General features: G+C 50.8%; 1 protein-coding gene across 1 annotated transcript in view; it reads right to left on the bottom strand.

Annotated features, from left to right (window-relative positions):
- Positions 1–6849: 6849 nt before the first annotated feature.
- RCOR1 (REST corepressor 1) overlaps positions 6850–13527 on the bottom strand; it is a gene marked incomplete at its 5' end in the record, with an annotated part of 119018 nt that continues 112340 nt past the window's right edge. Inside the window, one exon of the mRNA XM_082649564.1 lies at positions 6850–11210. Coding sequence (XP_082505690.1) covers positions 11169–11210 — 42 coding nt within the window. The 3' untranslated portion in view covers positions 6850–11168. The remainder of the gene's footprint in view (positions 11211–13527) is intronic.

The raw sequence follows: 13527 nt of genomic DNA on the forward strand, positions 1-13527 counted from the left end.
CTGGCTGTCACCTGGACCACCCGTCTCCAGAAGCTGGTCCCAAGCTTCTCCATCAGGTGGCAGAGTTCTCAGCAACCAGAGAAAGCCAGCCCAGATGCTCATGCCACGCTTGCTAAGGTTCCACAGGGCAAAGCAAGTCCATGAGCAAGCCCAGAGTCAGGGCGAGTGATAGCACGTGGCAGGCACGCCCGGAGGTGTCCCTCACTGGGCCGCTCCTCTAACGGCCTTTCCTACCAGACGTGTCAGAGAGAGGAGGTCAGCAGGGCCAGCTCTGCGGTCAGGGCCAGACGGGAGCAGAATTATGTCCTGGCCCTGCTGTGAAGGCACACAGGCCGGATGGAGGCTCGGGCCTCACGGTGCTGATGGACAGGATTCACTGGGCACCGCCAAGTACTGGGCTCAGTGTCCCGGAGCAGCAGAGGAGCTGGAGACTACCCTCTGGGGAGGAAGGGGCCCGTGGGACTGACGTCAGTGGCTGGGTGGCATTTCAACACAGGCCCGAAAAGGGACATGGTGGGAAAACTCCAGAGTCCTCTCTGGACAGCTCGGCGCCGGGGGTGGAGAGGTCGGGGACGTGGGGGAGGAGTGACCGGGCCTTAGCTGATGAGGAGGGCTGATGCCAGGTCAAGCCAGCCTGGGGCACCATCCAGGTTTCCGGGCAGGTGTTCTGCCACCGGCAGGGCAACTGAACGCCATCTGTTGTGACGGGTGCAGTGAGGAAACCGAGGCCTGTACGAGGGACTGCGCAGGCCCTGGAGACGTGAGTTCCCTTGCAGGAAGAGGGCGGCTCCCAGCCGGTGCTTGGTGGAGGCTGCAGGCAGGGAAGGACATCCCAGCAGGGGCCCCAGGGCCTGGATCCAAGACGGGGACCTGGGCCGTGCTTGCTGCAGCTGGCGATGGGGAGCTCGGGAGGGGCCCGGCCGTGGGCCACAGCCAAACCAAAGAGGCCCCACCTCGTCCTCCCCACGGCCGCTCAGTCACTTGACAGCAGCCACGGCAGGAGGCCCGGAGAGGAGCTGTCTCAAGGCCAGCTGACCGGGGCCTCCAGCCCAACCCACCACCCACCACCCGACTGACCTTCAACGAGTCACTTCGGCGCTCCGGCCTCAGCTGCCTCGGACGAGTGGGGGACCCCCTATTTCACAGAGCAGGATTCCCAAGCCTCAGAGCAGTAACGGCAAGGGACTGTCAGTGTTAGCCGTCTACAAGGGTGGGAATAGGAAGAAAACGGCTTCTTGGATTTTTCTAATTTTGAACAGACTAATCACAGGTACTGCCTGTGTCCGGCATTATAAATGACTACACAAACACTGAGGGGCCTGGTCAGTAAATTCCTTCCGGATAGAGTGTGCCGCAAAGACCACTGGAGTATCATTGGTCCGGGGGTGAGACTGGAGGCGGGGATTCTGCAAGAGAAGTGAGGATTCTGCTTGAAGGCCCACGAGCTGTGAACAGCGTGGCTCTTCCCCTGCCCACGGGAGATGCGGCGACACACACTCTGATCTTTGTCGAAGGAAAGGATGAACCACTTGTCGAGCATCTCTCCACACAGCACCTGGGCTGGACGGAGGCATTTCCAGGCACTACCTCCGTTCAGCTAAATTGCTACCATCCTTGCTTTACAGATGAGGAAGCAGGCCAAGGGGGGCTAAGGGAGCGACCAAGATCCTGGCAGCTTTCATCACCGAGCGAGGCCCGAGTCTGTGTCCCGGGGCTTAAGCGGGGAGGCCGCACAGTGGAGCGGAGCCTCCGGCACATCCAGCCCTGACTCAGGCACTTTCTCCTTGTCACACTTGGGTAAGACGTTCTTCTCTTAGTCTTGGTTTCCTCTTCTATTAAAACTGGATGATAGTCCCTACTCGTAAGGCTGCTATGAGCATTACATCAAATAAGGTATGTTTGGTCCTTAGGGGCCAAGGCAGTCTTCAACAAATTAAGCAATTAATACTAAAACCCACAAATAATTTGCTATACACAATTATCCGGAGTATAAGACTTAATTGTTGAGCTTCCCTGGTGGCGCAGTGGTTGAGAGTCTGCCTGCCAATGCAGGGGACACGGGTTCGAGCCCTGGTCTGGGAGGATCCCACATGCCACGGAGCAACTGGGCCCATGAGCCACAACTACTGGGCCTGCGCATCTGGAGCCTGTGCTCCGCAACGAGAGGCCGCAACAGTGAGAGGCCCGCGCACCGCGATGAAGAGCGGCCCCCGTTCGCCGCAACTGGAGAAAAGCCCTCGCACAGAAACGAAGACCCAACACAGCCAAAAATAAATAAATAAATAAACAAACTTTAAAAAAGACTTAATTGTTGGGCTTCCCTGGTGGCACAGGGGTAAAGAATCCACCTGCCAATGCAGGGGACACAGGTTCAAGCCCTGGTCCGGGAAGATCCCACATGCTGCAGAGCAACTAAGCCCATGTGCCGCAACTACTGAGCCTGTGCCCGAGAGCCTGTGAGCCACAACTACTGGGCCCACGTGCCACAACTACTGAAGCCCGCGCGCCTAGAGCCCGTGCTCCGCAACAAGAGAAGCCACTGCAATGAGAAGCCCGCTCGCCACAACTAGAGAAAGACTGCGCGCAGCAATGACGACCCAACGCAGCCAAAAAAGAAAAAAAAAAAAAAAAGACTTAATTGTTGCTGAATTTACTTTTCAATCAATTAAGTGCCATGGGCCACCATATGCAAAATAACTTCGTTACACAAAGAGTCTTTGAAGGAGGACTAGGCGGCCCGCCAGCAAAGCTTTTCCTCAGGCCGAGCGCCGGCCACAGGTCCAGGGACACCAGTGACAGCCCTGACCTGAGGCCGGGGGTTCCTAACATACACCCCAGCTGGAGAGTCACCTGGGCGTGTTCAGCCCGCCTCCTGTCCTTGGACTCCCACCCAAACCCTCTGTCCCTGACTGCGAACAGGGGCGGCCTAGAGAAGGGAGCCTTTGGAGCAGCCCGTCTGCAGTGCCTCCCGGGGAACTTGGCTCCTCTAAGTTTCTGAGCAGCCGTGAACATTCACCAGGCCTTGGCCATGGGTGGGAAACCAGGTTGATGCAAGGATCGCCATGGAACCACATGAAATTCCAACACCCTCCGGTGGACGGTGAGGGAAAAACAGAGCCTCAACTTGACTGAAGGGGGCCTGGCCCGTCCCACGTAAACCACAGGGTCTGCTGCGGTACCTGCACTAGCTGTCGCTCCCTCTTCAACTGTCACCTCCTCGGGGACATCTTCTCCAAGAGCGCCCCAGACAAGATGATCCCTGCCCCCAGATCACTCAGAGCTGAGAAGCACTGCCCAGCACAGGGCGTCCGAGCTGCAAGGTGTCTGCGCAGCGCCTCTAGGCCAGGACCCTGAACGTCTGTCTGCTCACTCCTCAGTCACCCAGCTCACAGGATGGGACAGGGGCTTGTGAGGAGTGGGCAGAAATGGAGGACCAGAAAACCAGAATCCGCAGAGCGCTCTTCAACCTCGTTTCAAACGTACAAGCACCAGATCTTGAATTTGAATTCATTTTCCCCCCAGTACTTAGGCAAGAAAAAATAGCAAATAGTTCAAGAAATAAGCCAACAGCCCAGAAAACCCCAGACCTCAGCGCTTCCATCTCTGGATGCCCAGGGACTGGCAGCTGCACATCCCTCCCACACCCCCTCCCCCAGGCGTCCATCATAAGCCATCATGGGGCCTTTCATCCTTAAGCACAAGGGCCAGCAGGCATTCACTTCTCTTCCTCAACGCACCAGACCTCCCCATTTCTTTATTCTATGTGGCTATTATCGCCAGTCGTGGGGACCGAGATGACTATGACAGTCCTGATCTCGTAAAAAGCTTATAAAACACCTCAGATCAAAACGTTTAGTTATCACAGTACTGCGAAGGGCACAGGGCAACAAGTTGCCTCATTCATGGCGGATGAAAGGAGAGATTGGTACAACCCCTCTGGAAGACAGAGAACAGTATGTGTCGAGTGTAAAAGCGAACAGACTTTTGGACCCAAATTCTAATCCTCTGTATTTATTCTACAGCTACACTTGCGTGGAGGCAAAATGATACAGTCTGCTCGTATTACAAATGGTACTCCAGTGACTATCGATCGAGGGTGGTTTAAGTAAACTGTATCTAGTCATAACTAGATACCATGGAACCAATGCAAAGGAATGAAGCAACTTCGTATCCATGTCCTGATGCGGAAACACTAAGATACTGGCAGGTGAAGTAAGAAAACGAGGTAAGAATGGTAAGGTAAGAAGGGCATACGTAGTACAGTCAGCCCCGTACCTGTAGACTTGGAACACAAGGATACAGGGGGCTGACTGCTCCATTTCATACAAGTGACTTGAGCATCCTTGGATTCTGGTATCTGCAGGGGTCCTAGAACCAACCCCCCACAGATACCGAGGGGCGAGGGGTGGCTGTATATTATTTGTATGGAAAAATGAGTATCTGCACACGTGCAAGTGAGCGTGCACGCTTGTACATGTATTGACCCTCTCTCGAAGGACGCGCCAGAGCAGCAACTGCCTGTGGAGGGAGCCGGGTGGCTGGAGGACACGGATGGGGAACTTAGGTCTCTCACTGTTTGCCTTTTATACCAAGTACACTGGTTACCTATTTAAAAGGATAGAAAACTTAAATCGTTTCTTTATAGTATAGTATGAAGAGGGAAGTGCACAGAGGTGTAGGTGGCAGAAGCCTTGAGACCCATTCCCTCTGCTGAAGGTGGAGGCGTGAGGTCAGGACTTCAGAGAAGCAGCTGTGGCTGAGCCGCAGGGGGTAGGGCCACGTGGAAGGGGGAAGGCGTAGCGGCCGAGAAAAGCCCGGAGAACGGCCCTGCAGTAGGAATGTCATATGGCTTAAGACAGAATGAAGGGTTGTGTGTTTTTGTAGAAGGCAAATGGAGCGTTTTAAGCAGGAAAGGGCCCGAATTACAGTGGGGAGGTGAGGGGTGGGTGAGAGAAGGAAAATGGAAGGTCGGGGACAAGATGAATTCGCAGCTCGCACATCAGCCCAGGAGACTGGGAGGGGCCTGAGCGGTCACTGGACGTCATAATGGAGAAGGAGGCTCGAGGGGGCTCTCAGAGGCAGGGGACACCCGTGTTTCTAGTTTGATGAGCTAAGGTATAGCAGTGCCACACAGCAGGGAAGAGAACTCAGAAACAGGAGTGGGGGAGGGAACTTAGTCTCAGACCTGTCATCTAGAGGTACTGACGGACACAGGAGTGAGCTCCGAGGGGCGGGGGCTCACAGTGTGACAGCTATCAGGCCACAGGTGAAGCAGAGGCCCCAGTGGGGGATGTGATGGTCCGGGGAGGGAGAGCTGAAAGAGGGGGAAGGCCAAGGGTTGCTTTAAGGCCTGCAACTGCAGGAAAGCAGACTTGGCACGCTGCCCTGGGAGACGGACTCCATCCAGCCCGGGGCCAAAGAGTAACTCAGGATCTCCCGTGAGCTTGTCTAGACTCTAATGATGCCCCAAGCACGAAGCAGCTGCAAGAGAGGAACAAGCACGGTCTTCAATCTGCCAAGAAGGAAAGGAATTCGATCACCTGGAATGCTTCATGCATCTCTCACTTCCAAGAGTCAGCACCTAGCATGGCCCTGGGAACACGGGAGCACGGAGAACAGGAAGTGCAGCATTTTCAGTACGTGCACTCGCCGGGTGGAGGCAGAGGGCGGCGCCAGGGAAGATCCGGAGTCCCCACCCGGGGCTGCCGCCCCTCTCCTGCCGCATAGGCTGGGATGTGCGCCTGTGCTCAGGCTCGGGATGATGAGAGATGTGGCACAGCAGGCGACCTGGATGCACCTGTACGTGGGAGTCCTTTCCTTCCTACTCGCCGGAAGGGGGCCTGGACCCCCGCTCCTCATGCACCCTCGATTCAGGACCCATGAGCCGACTCCCGCCGGTCCTATGCTCCGCTCATACACGCGGGGCGGTCCACACTGCTCTCTGGGAGCCTTCCCCACAGCTCCTCCGTAACCCCTCATTTTACCCTGAGCTCACTGTTCTTCTAAGTCAAGAAAGACCAAGCCCACACAGCCCCCAAACCCGGGGCGCATCCTAGCGGACGTCCAGTAGCAGACGACGGCCACCTCCCGAGCCCCGCCCCTCCTCCTGGGCCCCTTCGGCTTCCCTTCTTCCTCCATCTCCTGGAGCAAAGCCCAGGGTTCTGGCCTTGGCACTTGCTCCCCCTTGTTCCGTACCAGGAGTCACCTCCACAAGGCACATTCTGAGGTCTCTGAGCCTTTGACCTCTTCTCCCAGGGGCCACCCTCAGGTCCCACCCTCCCTTCCACGCAGACCCTCCGGCAGCACTGGACACACTCTCCTGGGACACTGAGCGCCATGACCAAGTCTGCCAGGCGAGGGACTCCGAGAAGCGCCCCGTAAAGCCCGCCTATGCTACGTGAAGTCACACACACGCAGAGGCTGGATCTACGTATTTTAAATGCTGTATTGGGCAAGGCTGGACCTGGAAGTCAGGTTTTTACATGGTAGTTATCTAACCAAATCCTACATTTCAGCTAAAAAAGGCCCCAGAGATGTCCAACGGATGCCGAAGGCGTTCTTCCCGTTACTCAGAGAGGTGCTGAGATTTGGGCCGTGTCCACTGGGCTGACCAGAGGCAACAAAGGTGGTGGTCTCGCCTCTTCTCTGCCAGTCCCGAGGCTGTGCTGAGGCCAGCATCCACGTGCCCAAGCCTGGTCGGCCAGAAAAGAGAAAAATCACTAACGGGGAAAAAAATTCCTCTCATCCAACCTATAAATTTCAGCCCTCAACTATCACAAACGTTACAAACTTATGTACCTTGATTTGATCCCAACCATAAGCTTATTATAAAATAAAAATGGAGTTCAGGTAGAGATAAAGGCTAAAAACAAAAGCACCCCTGGTTGTGTGCTCCCACAGGGCACAGCTCTGGGGAATTTACACTTTCAGAAATCCCAAGGCCCAGTGCAAAAAGGCAGGGAAAAACCCACTTCGTATGAGGGTGGGGTATTGCTTTGATGGAGGGTGGAGGGTCAGAAAATTCTTTTGTTTCCTATTTTATTACATCAATGGCTTGAAAATTTTTATTTAACTTCAGCAAATATTGGAAATAGAAAAATGAATTCTGCAGAATTTCACAAATAAAATTTTCAATCTCTACTAACAAATGTTATCATTTGATGGCTAAGCAATTATAATGCTATGAACATTCACCACAATGAATGTGCTGAAATAGAAAACAGGCAAAAAGAGACATTAAAATATTACTTACAACAGCATTATTACAACATATTTTCTTTAAAATTCCAACATGGATTTTTATCACTTCAAAAGATATACAGCATTTCCATTATATTTGCAAACTTAACCTTATACATCTTTTAAAATCTTGAAAAATTCTTAAGCAGTCTAAAAAGCACTTAGCAAAGTTGGTAAGTCTACGTAATGGACTACTATCCGCTCCAGTATCAACGTGAGCTGAGGAGAGGGCTGTAAACACTCAGTACCACACAGCATGCATAGGCTATACTGACCTTCCTTCTGCTGCACTGCGACGTTACTGCGCTTGTGCTTTACTGTAAGTAGGGAAAGCTGCAGAGATCCAGGGAGTGGCAGAAAGAGTATTTGTTTTTGAGCATTGCACAAGATCACTAGATTCAAATTAGCTAACCACCTTGAGTCAACTTGAGGCCAAGTTTCACTTGGTATTAAAAGCTTGAATCCTGGGTCACTTGATTTAGATCAGGCTAGACAAGAGAAATGAGGCTCTCGTGTGGGCTGGCTCCATCCGTCCTTTGCTCATATAAGAAGGGATCCAGTTAGTGTAATGCACTATTTGGCTTATTTTTGGTCTGTAATTATACCAATAGTACATCTGATATTCAGAAGGACAAAAATAGGGCATAGTTGAAATTTAAAGTGACAACGAGCACACTTAGAGTGGTGTGTGATGGTTGAGAGAACTTTATACGCACAGAAAACTACTGCTTAATTAGTCCACCACAGTAAGCTTTTAAAACTCAACTATTTTTTCTTTTTCATCTTTTGATTAGAGGTTTATGACTATCAAAAGCCACCTTGAGGACCTGGTGTCTGGTAGGCACGAATGTACCAAGACGACACGGGGGAAGCGGGGCGCGGAGGGGGTCACACTAACCTCAGGCTCCTGCTGACACCAGCACCGACCTGCACCACTGCTCACCTGATCAGCACAACTGAGGCAGGGCTGCTTCCTGGTTAAAAGACCTATATTACAGAATCCATCACTGCTTATGACCAGTCAACACAATATTCAAGTAACAAGGTGTTTAAATGAATACGTGAAAAAAAATTTTACCTAACACTTTACACATCTACATAAAATTAAATAAAACAAACTTTTAATGCATATGCAATACAACTTATATCTTTTAGGATTTCTAAACTAAAAGTTAAACTATCATTTGCTTCAATGGTACTATATTTTGCACAATAACTTATACTTAGGAGAAATTTTCCACAAAAAATATATATAATTATGACATTCACATTGATAATTTTTAAGAAGACAAAGCTTAAGTGAACATTGCATCCAAAGCAGTTGCCACTGTGTCCCCCTTACACATCCAAACACAGCCTGCTGATGCACCGAAGTCTTGATATGTTAAAAAGGGTCTTCCCGTAAAATAAGACCAAATCACTTGGCTTCTAAAGCTAAGTGATTTCTTGCATTTACAACATCATTGCAAAGACAGTGTAATGAAACGGTTTAAAACACAGTGCTCTCTTACGCATGAGACTACAATGAAGGCCGTTGGGCAAAGACAACTGCCTGTTTTCCTTCTGGCAAGTGAAAGCGACATGCCCCTCCCCCTCGGAGAGAAAGCCGCAATTCAGCTGCTGTGAGAGCAAGTACTCCAGCACGTGACTCTCCGGGACTGGGGCCCACTTGGTGCCAGGAACCAGGTAAGGGGATGTCTGAGCACAGACAGAGGCCTGGCATTGCTGGGATGCCTGCCGCGCCACACAGGACCCAGCACCAAACCTTCAAGCACTGCCAAAGGGGATTGATTCTTAAGGAAAATAGCCTGGGGTGAAGAGAGGAACAGCAGCTCTACTGGCAGGGAAACCACTGCAGCAAATTGCCTACTGCTTCCGTTAAGAGGAAGGAGGTCTCGAGAAGAAGCAAGGAGAAGCGAAATCTTCTTTCAGGCCTAGTGTCCCCTTTAAGCGACATGCAAAACTTATGCCGCCTCCTACCCACGTTTTTCCTGCCATTTTCCAATTACACAGCAGGCTCATGATAAAAACAGAATGAGCCCTACGCTGTGACTAGTGTTACCGTGCCGGCCCGTGTAGGTGGGCGCGGCGAGCTGTGACGCCCCTAGCCCCTCTCACGCTCTTCTTCACCAGCTCCTGATCAACAGACACCTCTCGCAGGCACAAGAGTCGAAAACCGGCAAAGTCCCATTTCACTCCCCTTTCGAATGACCTTTCTCCAGATTTCAAAAAAAGAAGCACAATTCCAAACAATCTAGGTTCCTTGCTGACCTCTTCCCAAAGAGAAAACCAGCTGACTTTAAAAAAAAAAAAAAAAAAAAAAGTCAAGGTGCTTGGGAGGCAAAACACATCAAATTTAATTGCATATTTCAAATTCTTAAGAATTCTGTTTATGCCTTAAAGCATCTGCAATTTTTTTTTCTTTTTGGTACTGAAAGCACGAAAAATATTTAAATGATGCAAAAACCAACAACGAAAAAGCGCCTTCCACACATTTAGTGCAGGCTGAACCAGCCGTGGGATGGGGGATGGGTCACATTAGAGCACACCTCGCAGTCTACCCTCAACCCCTCAAGGGCCCACGGTCTGGCAAGAGAATAAAAGTGATTATGGAAGTTTTAAACATTTATTAAACATTTGTAATTGTTCCCAGTCCAACCAAAGGCATTACATACCACTTCGCAGACTGTTTCTTTCCATCTTGGTCTCACTAGAGCCAATAACTGATCACGTCTCTGTCCTGTACTATCGATATAATATTGAGAGAAGATGGTGCTCATGTGGTCACATCAGTACATGACGGACACAGAGGCTATGTGGAGTGACATGTGAAAGGCCAGGCATACCGACAGGACGGGGAACAAACAGCATGTAGCTTTTATAAAACCATCACCAGCTACTCCAATACCCTTTATTATTGCCCTAACCTGACATTTAAAATCTGCACACTGTCAAGAACCTGCAGCAAGTTCTCCCCTGTCTCCTAATCTCAGTGATGTCATCTTTGGCAAGCAATAAACTTTAAAGAAGAAATAAGACACCGAAACAGAAAAAGGGTTGAAAACATGGTTGCCAAAAGGAGAAGGCACCAATTCCAATGTACAAGCACCAGGTACAGTGGTATAGACCAAATCTCTTGGAGTCGGGCGGTGGTGCGGGTGGGGGGTCAGGAACAGACAGGGTGGCGCCCATCCTGGGGTGACGACCTGCAAGCTGACGGCACGAAGTGTTGCGTCCACGTTCCCTCTGAGCTAGTGTCCAAGGACAGGTGCTGTGAATCAGCTTCCTACCTCGCGGGAAGGGAGAAGGGAGAGACTGCAGCCAACTAGATTTATAAACCATAATTATACCGACATTTAGGGAAATATGAGTTGCGTCAGGCTGTTTGGCACGATAAGGGTTATAATGCAGTCTGCCAATATATCGTGATTTCCAAAGAAGCATGATATCACTTAGGCGGATGCCGCAGAAAAGAACAAGGGAAACTTCCTAGAAGGCCAATGGGGTCACAGTTACTCTGAAAATTACATTATGCACAAAGTAGAGCTTGCAGGCCATGCAGGAACAGAGTCACGCCTTCCAAGTCGACTACCTGTTCTGAAGCCGCCGACGGGGAATAGCTGCTGTTGGTGGGCCGGGGCTCCGACTGAGGCGGTGGTCCCCAGGGTCGCAGGAGGCGGGCAGGCCACGGGACCCCCCTCACTTAGGCAGAGCGAGAGACGCAAAGAGCTCTCCGGGAAGTGGCGCCAACACGGAGGAACGAGCAGAGAATTAAGGCAGATGTAGCACAGGACTGGAAGTGTATGCCTTTTTGGTAATAGCTGCTTGTCCACAGAGATGTGATGCAGATGGCTAGGTGATGTCTTGTGATACCTGAATCCTGGATAACACAGTCGTCCATACCAAGTGCTCAAAGCCACCAGAGTTTCTCATGAGGCAGATGCGTATCTGACGTCAAGAACAGAAGCAGCCTGAGAAGAGGAGAAAAAGCAGAATCAAAGACAGGTAAACAATATAGGGGGCTTCCCTGGTGGCGCAGTGGTTAAGAATCCGCCTGCCAATGCAGGGGACATGGGTTCGATCCCTGGTCTGGGAGGATCCCACGTGCCGCGGAGCAACTAAGCCCGTGAGCCACAACTACCAAGCCCGTGCGCGCGCCTAGAGCCCGTTCTCTGCAACAAGAGAAGCCACCGCAATGAAAAGCCTGTGCACCGCAAAGAAGAGTAGCCCCCGCTGGCTGCAGCTAGAGAAAGACCATGCACAGCAACAAAGACCCAACGCAGCCAAAAATAAAATAAATAAATTTACTTTAAAAAAAGACAGGTAAACAATATAAACTGCTAACTCCGGTCTGGTACAGCCCAACCCACCCTGCCCCGCAAACACAGGGCCCCGAGGTAATGCCTGTGCTGAGGCCAGGCGGGCGGACGGAGGGCGAGAGTGTGGCCCCTGCGGCCACGTGTCTTGGGTTCAAATCCTGGCTCTGTCCTTTCTAGCTGTGTGTCCTTGGACGAGGTATCATTTCTCTTTGAGCTTCAGTTTCCTCATCGGCAGAATATACATAATAACGATGTCTACTTCACAGGATTAAATAAGAATCCCTGCAAAGGGCATATCGGCACAGTGCCTGGCAAACAGCAACACTCAGGTGTCCTAGAACCCGCCGCAGGGTACACCATGGTGCCTGCCCCGTTCAGCAAACAGCCACCAGAACACGCTGGGGTACAGACGATACAAAAGATCACGGGATCTCCTTAGAAGCTTCAAAGGCATTTCTTAACTCTCTACTCTCATTTTTTAAGACTGACTTCCAGATCCAAGCCTAAAAGTCGTAGAGCTCACTGCTACCCCCATGGTGTCTTACTTCTAAGGAAACAGCTGAGATAAGAGTCCAGAATCTGAAAGCAGCTGCGCCTTCAGGTGAAATCCCAATTTATGAGAACGGCCGTTAGTCAAATCAGATTTCTCCTCACTAGTAACACACTCAATCACTCTATAATTTTAAGCGAGAATGTGTATCTCCAATTCAGTCACTTTTAGCATCCCTCTGTGCTTTTCTGACACCTCCCCATACTCTATCCTTGGCCACCCCAGAGAACTCTGAGTCTCAAAAGCTCAACCCTCTTGGGCTGCTCTCCCTCCTTAGCTCTGAAGGAAGAGAGCCCGCAGCTGACAGACCGCTATGTTTCCAGAACTTCTCAAATCTGATGGCCTCCTCCCTGTCTGTACTGCATAAATACATAAAACCCGAGGGCAGGCAGGACACCAGCAGACATCTTTCTCAGCAGCTGGATTCCAAAGGATAAACAAGAATGGGAAATTACAAGGACACTAAGTTCTGAGCACTGATTAGACAGACAATTAACCAGTTCCCTTAGGCCCTTGGTGGACACAGAGAAGCAGCTGGTCCTTACAGATTAATTTCCTTCTGCAAACTAACATATGGAGAACAGAAAACCAGGGTAGTGAAGCAGGAGGGCTGGTACCATAAGAAACATAAAAAGAAAGGGAGGGACTTCCCTGGTGGGTCAGTGGTTGAGAATCCGCCTGCCTGTGCAGGGAACATGGGTTTGATCCCTGGTCCAGGAAGATCTCACATGCTGCAGAGCAACGAAGCCCGTGCGCAACAACTACTGAGTCTGTGCTCTGGAGCCCGCGAGCCACAACTACTGAGCCTGTGTGCCTAGAGCCCGTGCTCCGCAGCAAGAGAAGCTGCTGCACTGAGAGGCCCACGCACCACAGGAAGAGGGGCCCCTGCTCGCCGCAACTAGAGAAAGCCCGCACGCAGCGACGAAGACCCAACGCAGCCAAAAATAAAAATAAAATAAAATAAAATAAATGTATAAAATAACAAAATAAATAAAAAGAAAGGGATAAAGAAAAGGAAATATAGGCATGCACATGCGTGCACGTCTGTGTGTGTGTGTGTGTGTGTGTGTGTTAGAGAGAGAGAGAGAGAGAGAGAGAGAGAGTGAGTTAGTTTTAAATGACTAAAGAAGTGAAAAAATTTTAAAGGAGCTATAAAGATTATATATTCGGGTTGAGTTAGATAATCCCATTCCTTCTGAAGAGAAGGCTGGGTAAACAGACACAGGGAACATCAGCCATCAGCAGCACGGGCAATACAAAAGAGGTAACGCCACATCACCCCTGCCTCATTTGGGGAAGACGCTGATGAGAAAGTGATAAGCAAATTAACCCTTAAATTGCCATGTCAGTGAGCAAATGCAAATGTTAAAGGCAGCAGCAATGAACTCTTGGCCCCCAGCCCTGCCTCAGCATCCGTGG

The sequence above is a fragment of the Grampus griseus genome (genome assembly GCF_964374135.1).
Source record: "Grampus griseus genome assembly, chromosome: 2".
NCBI lineage: Eukaryota > Metazoa > Chordata > Mammalia > Artiodactyla > Delphinidae > Grampus > Grampus griseus.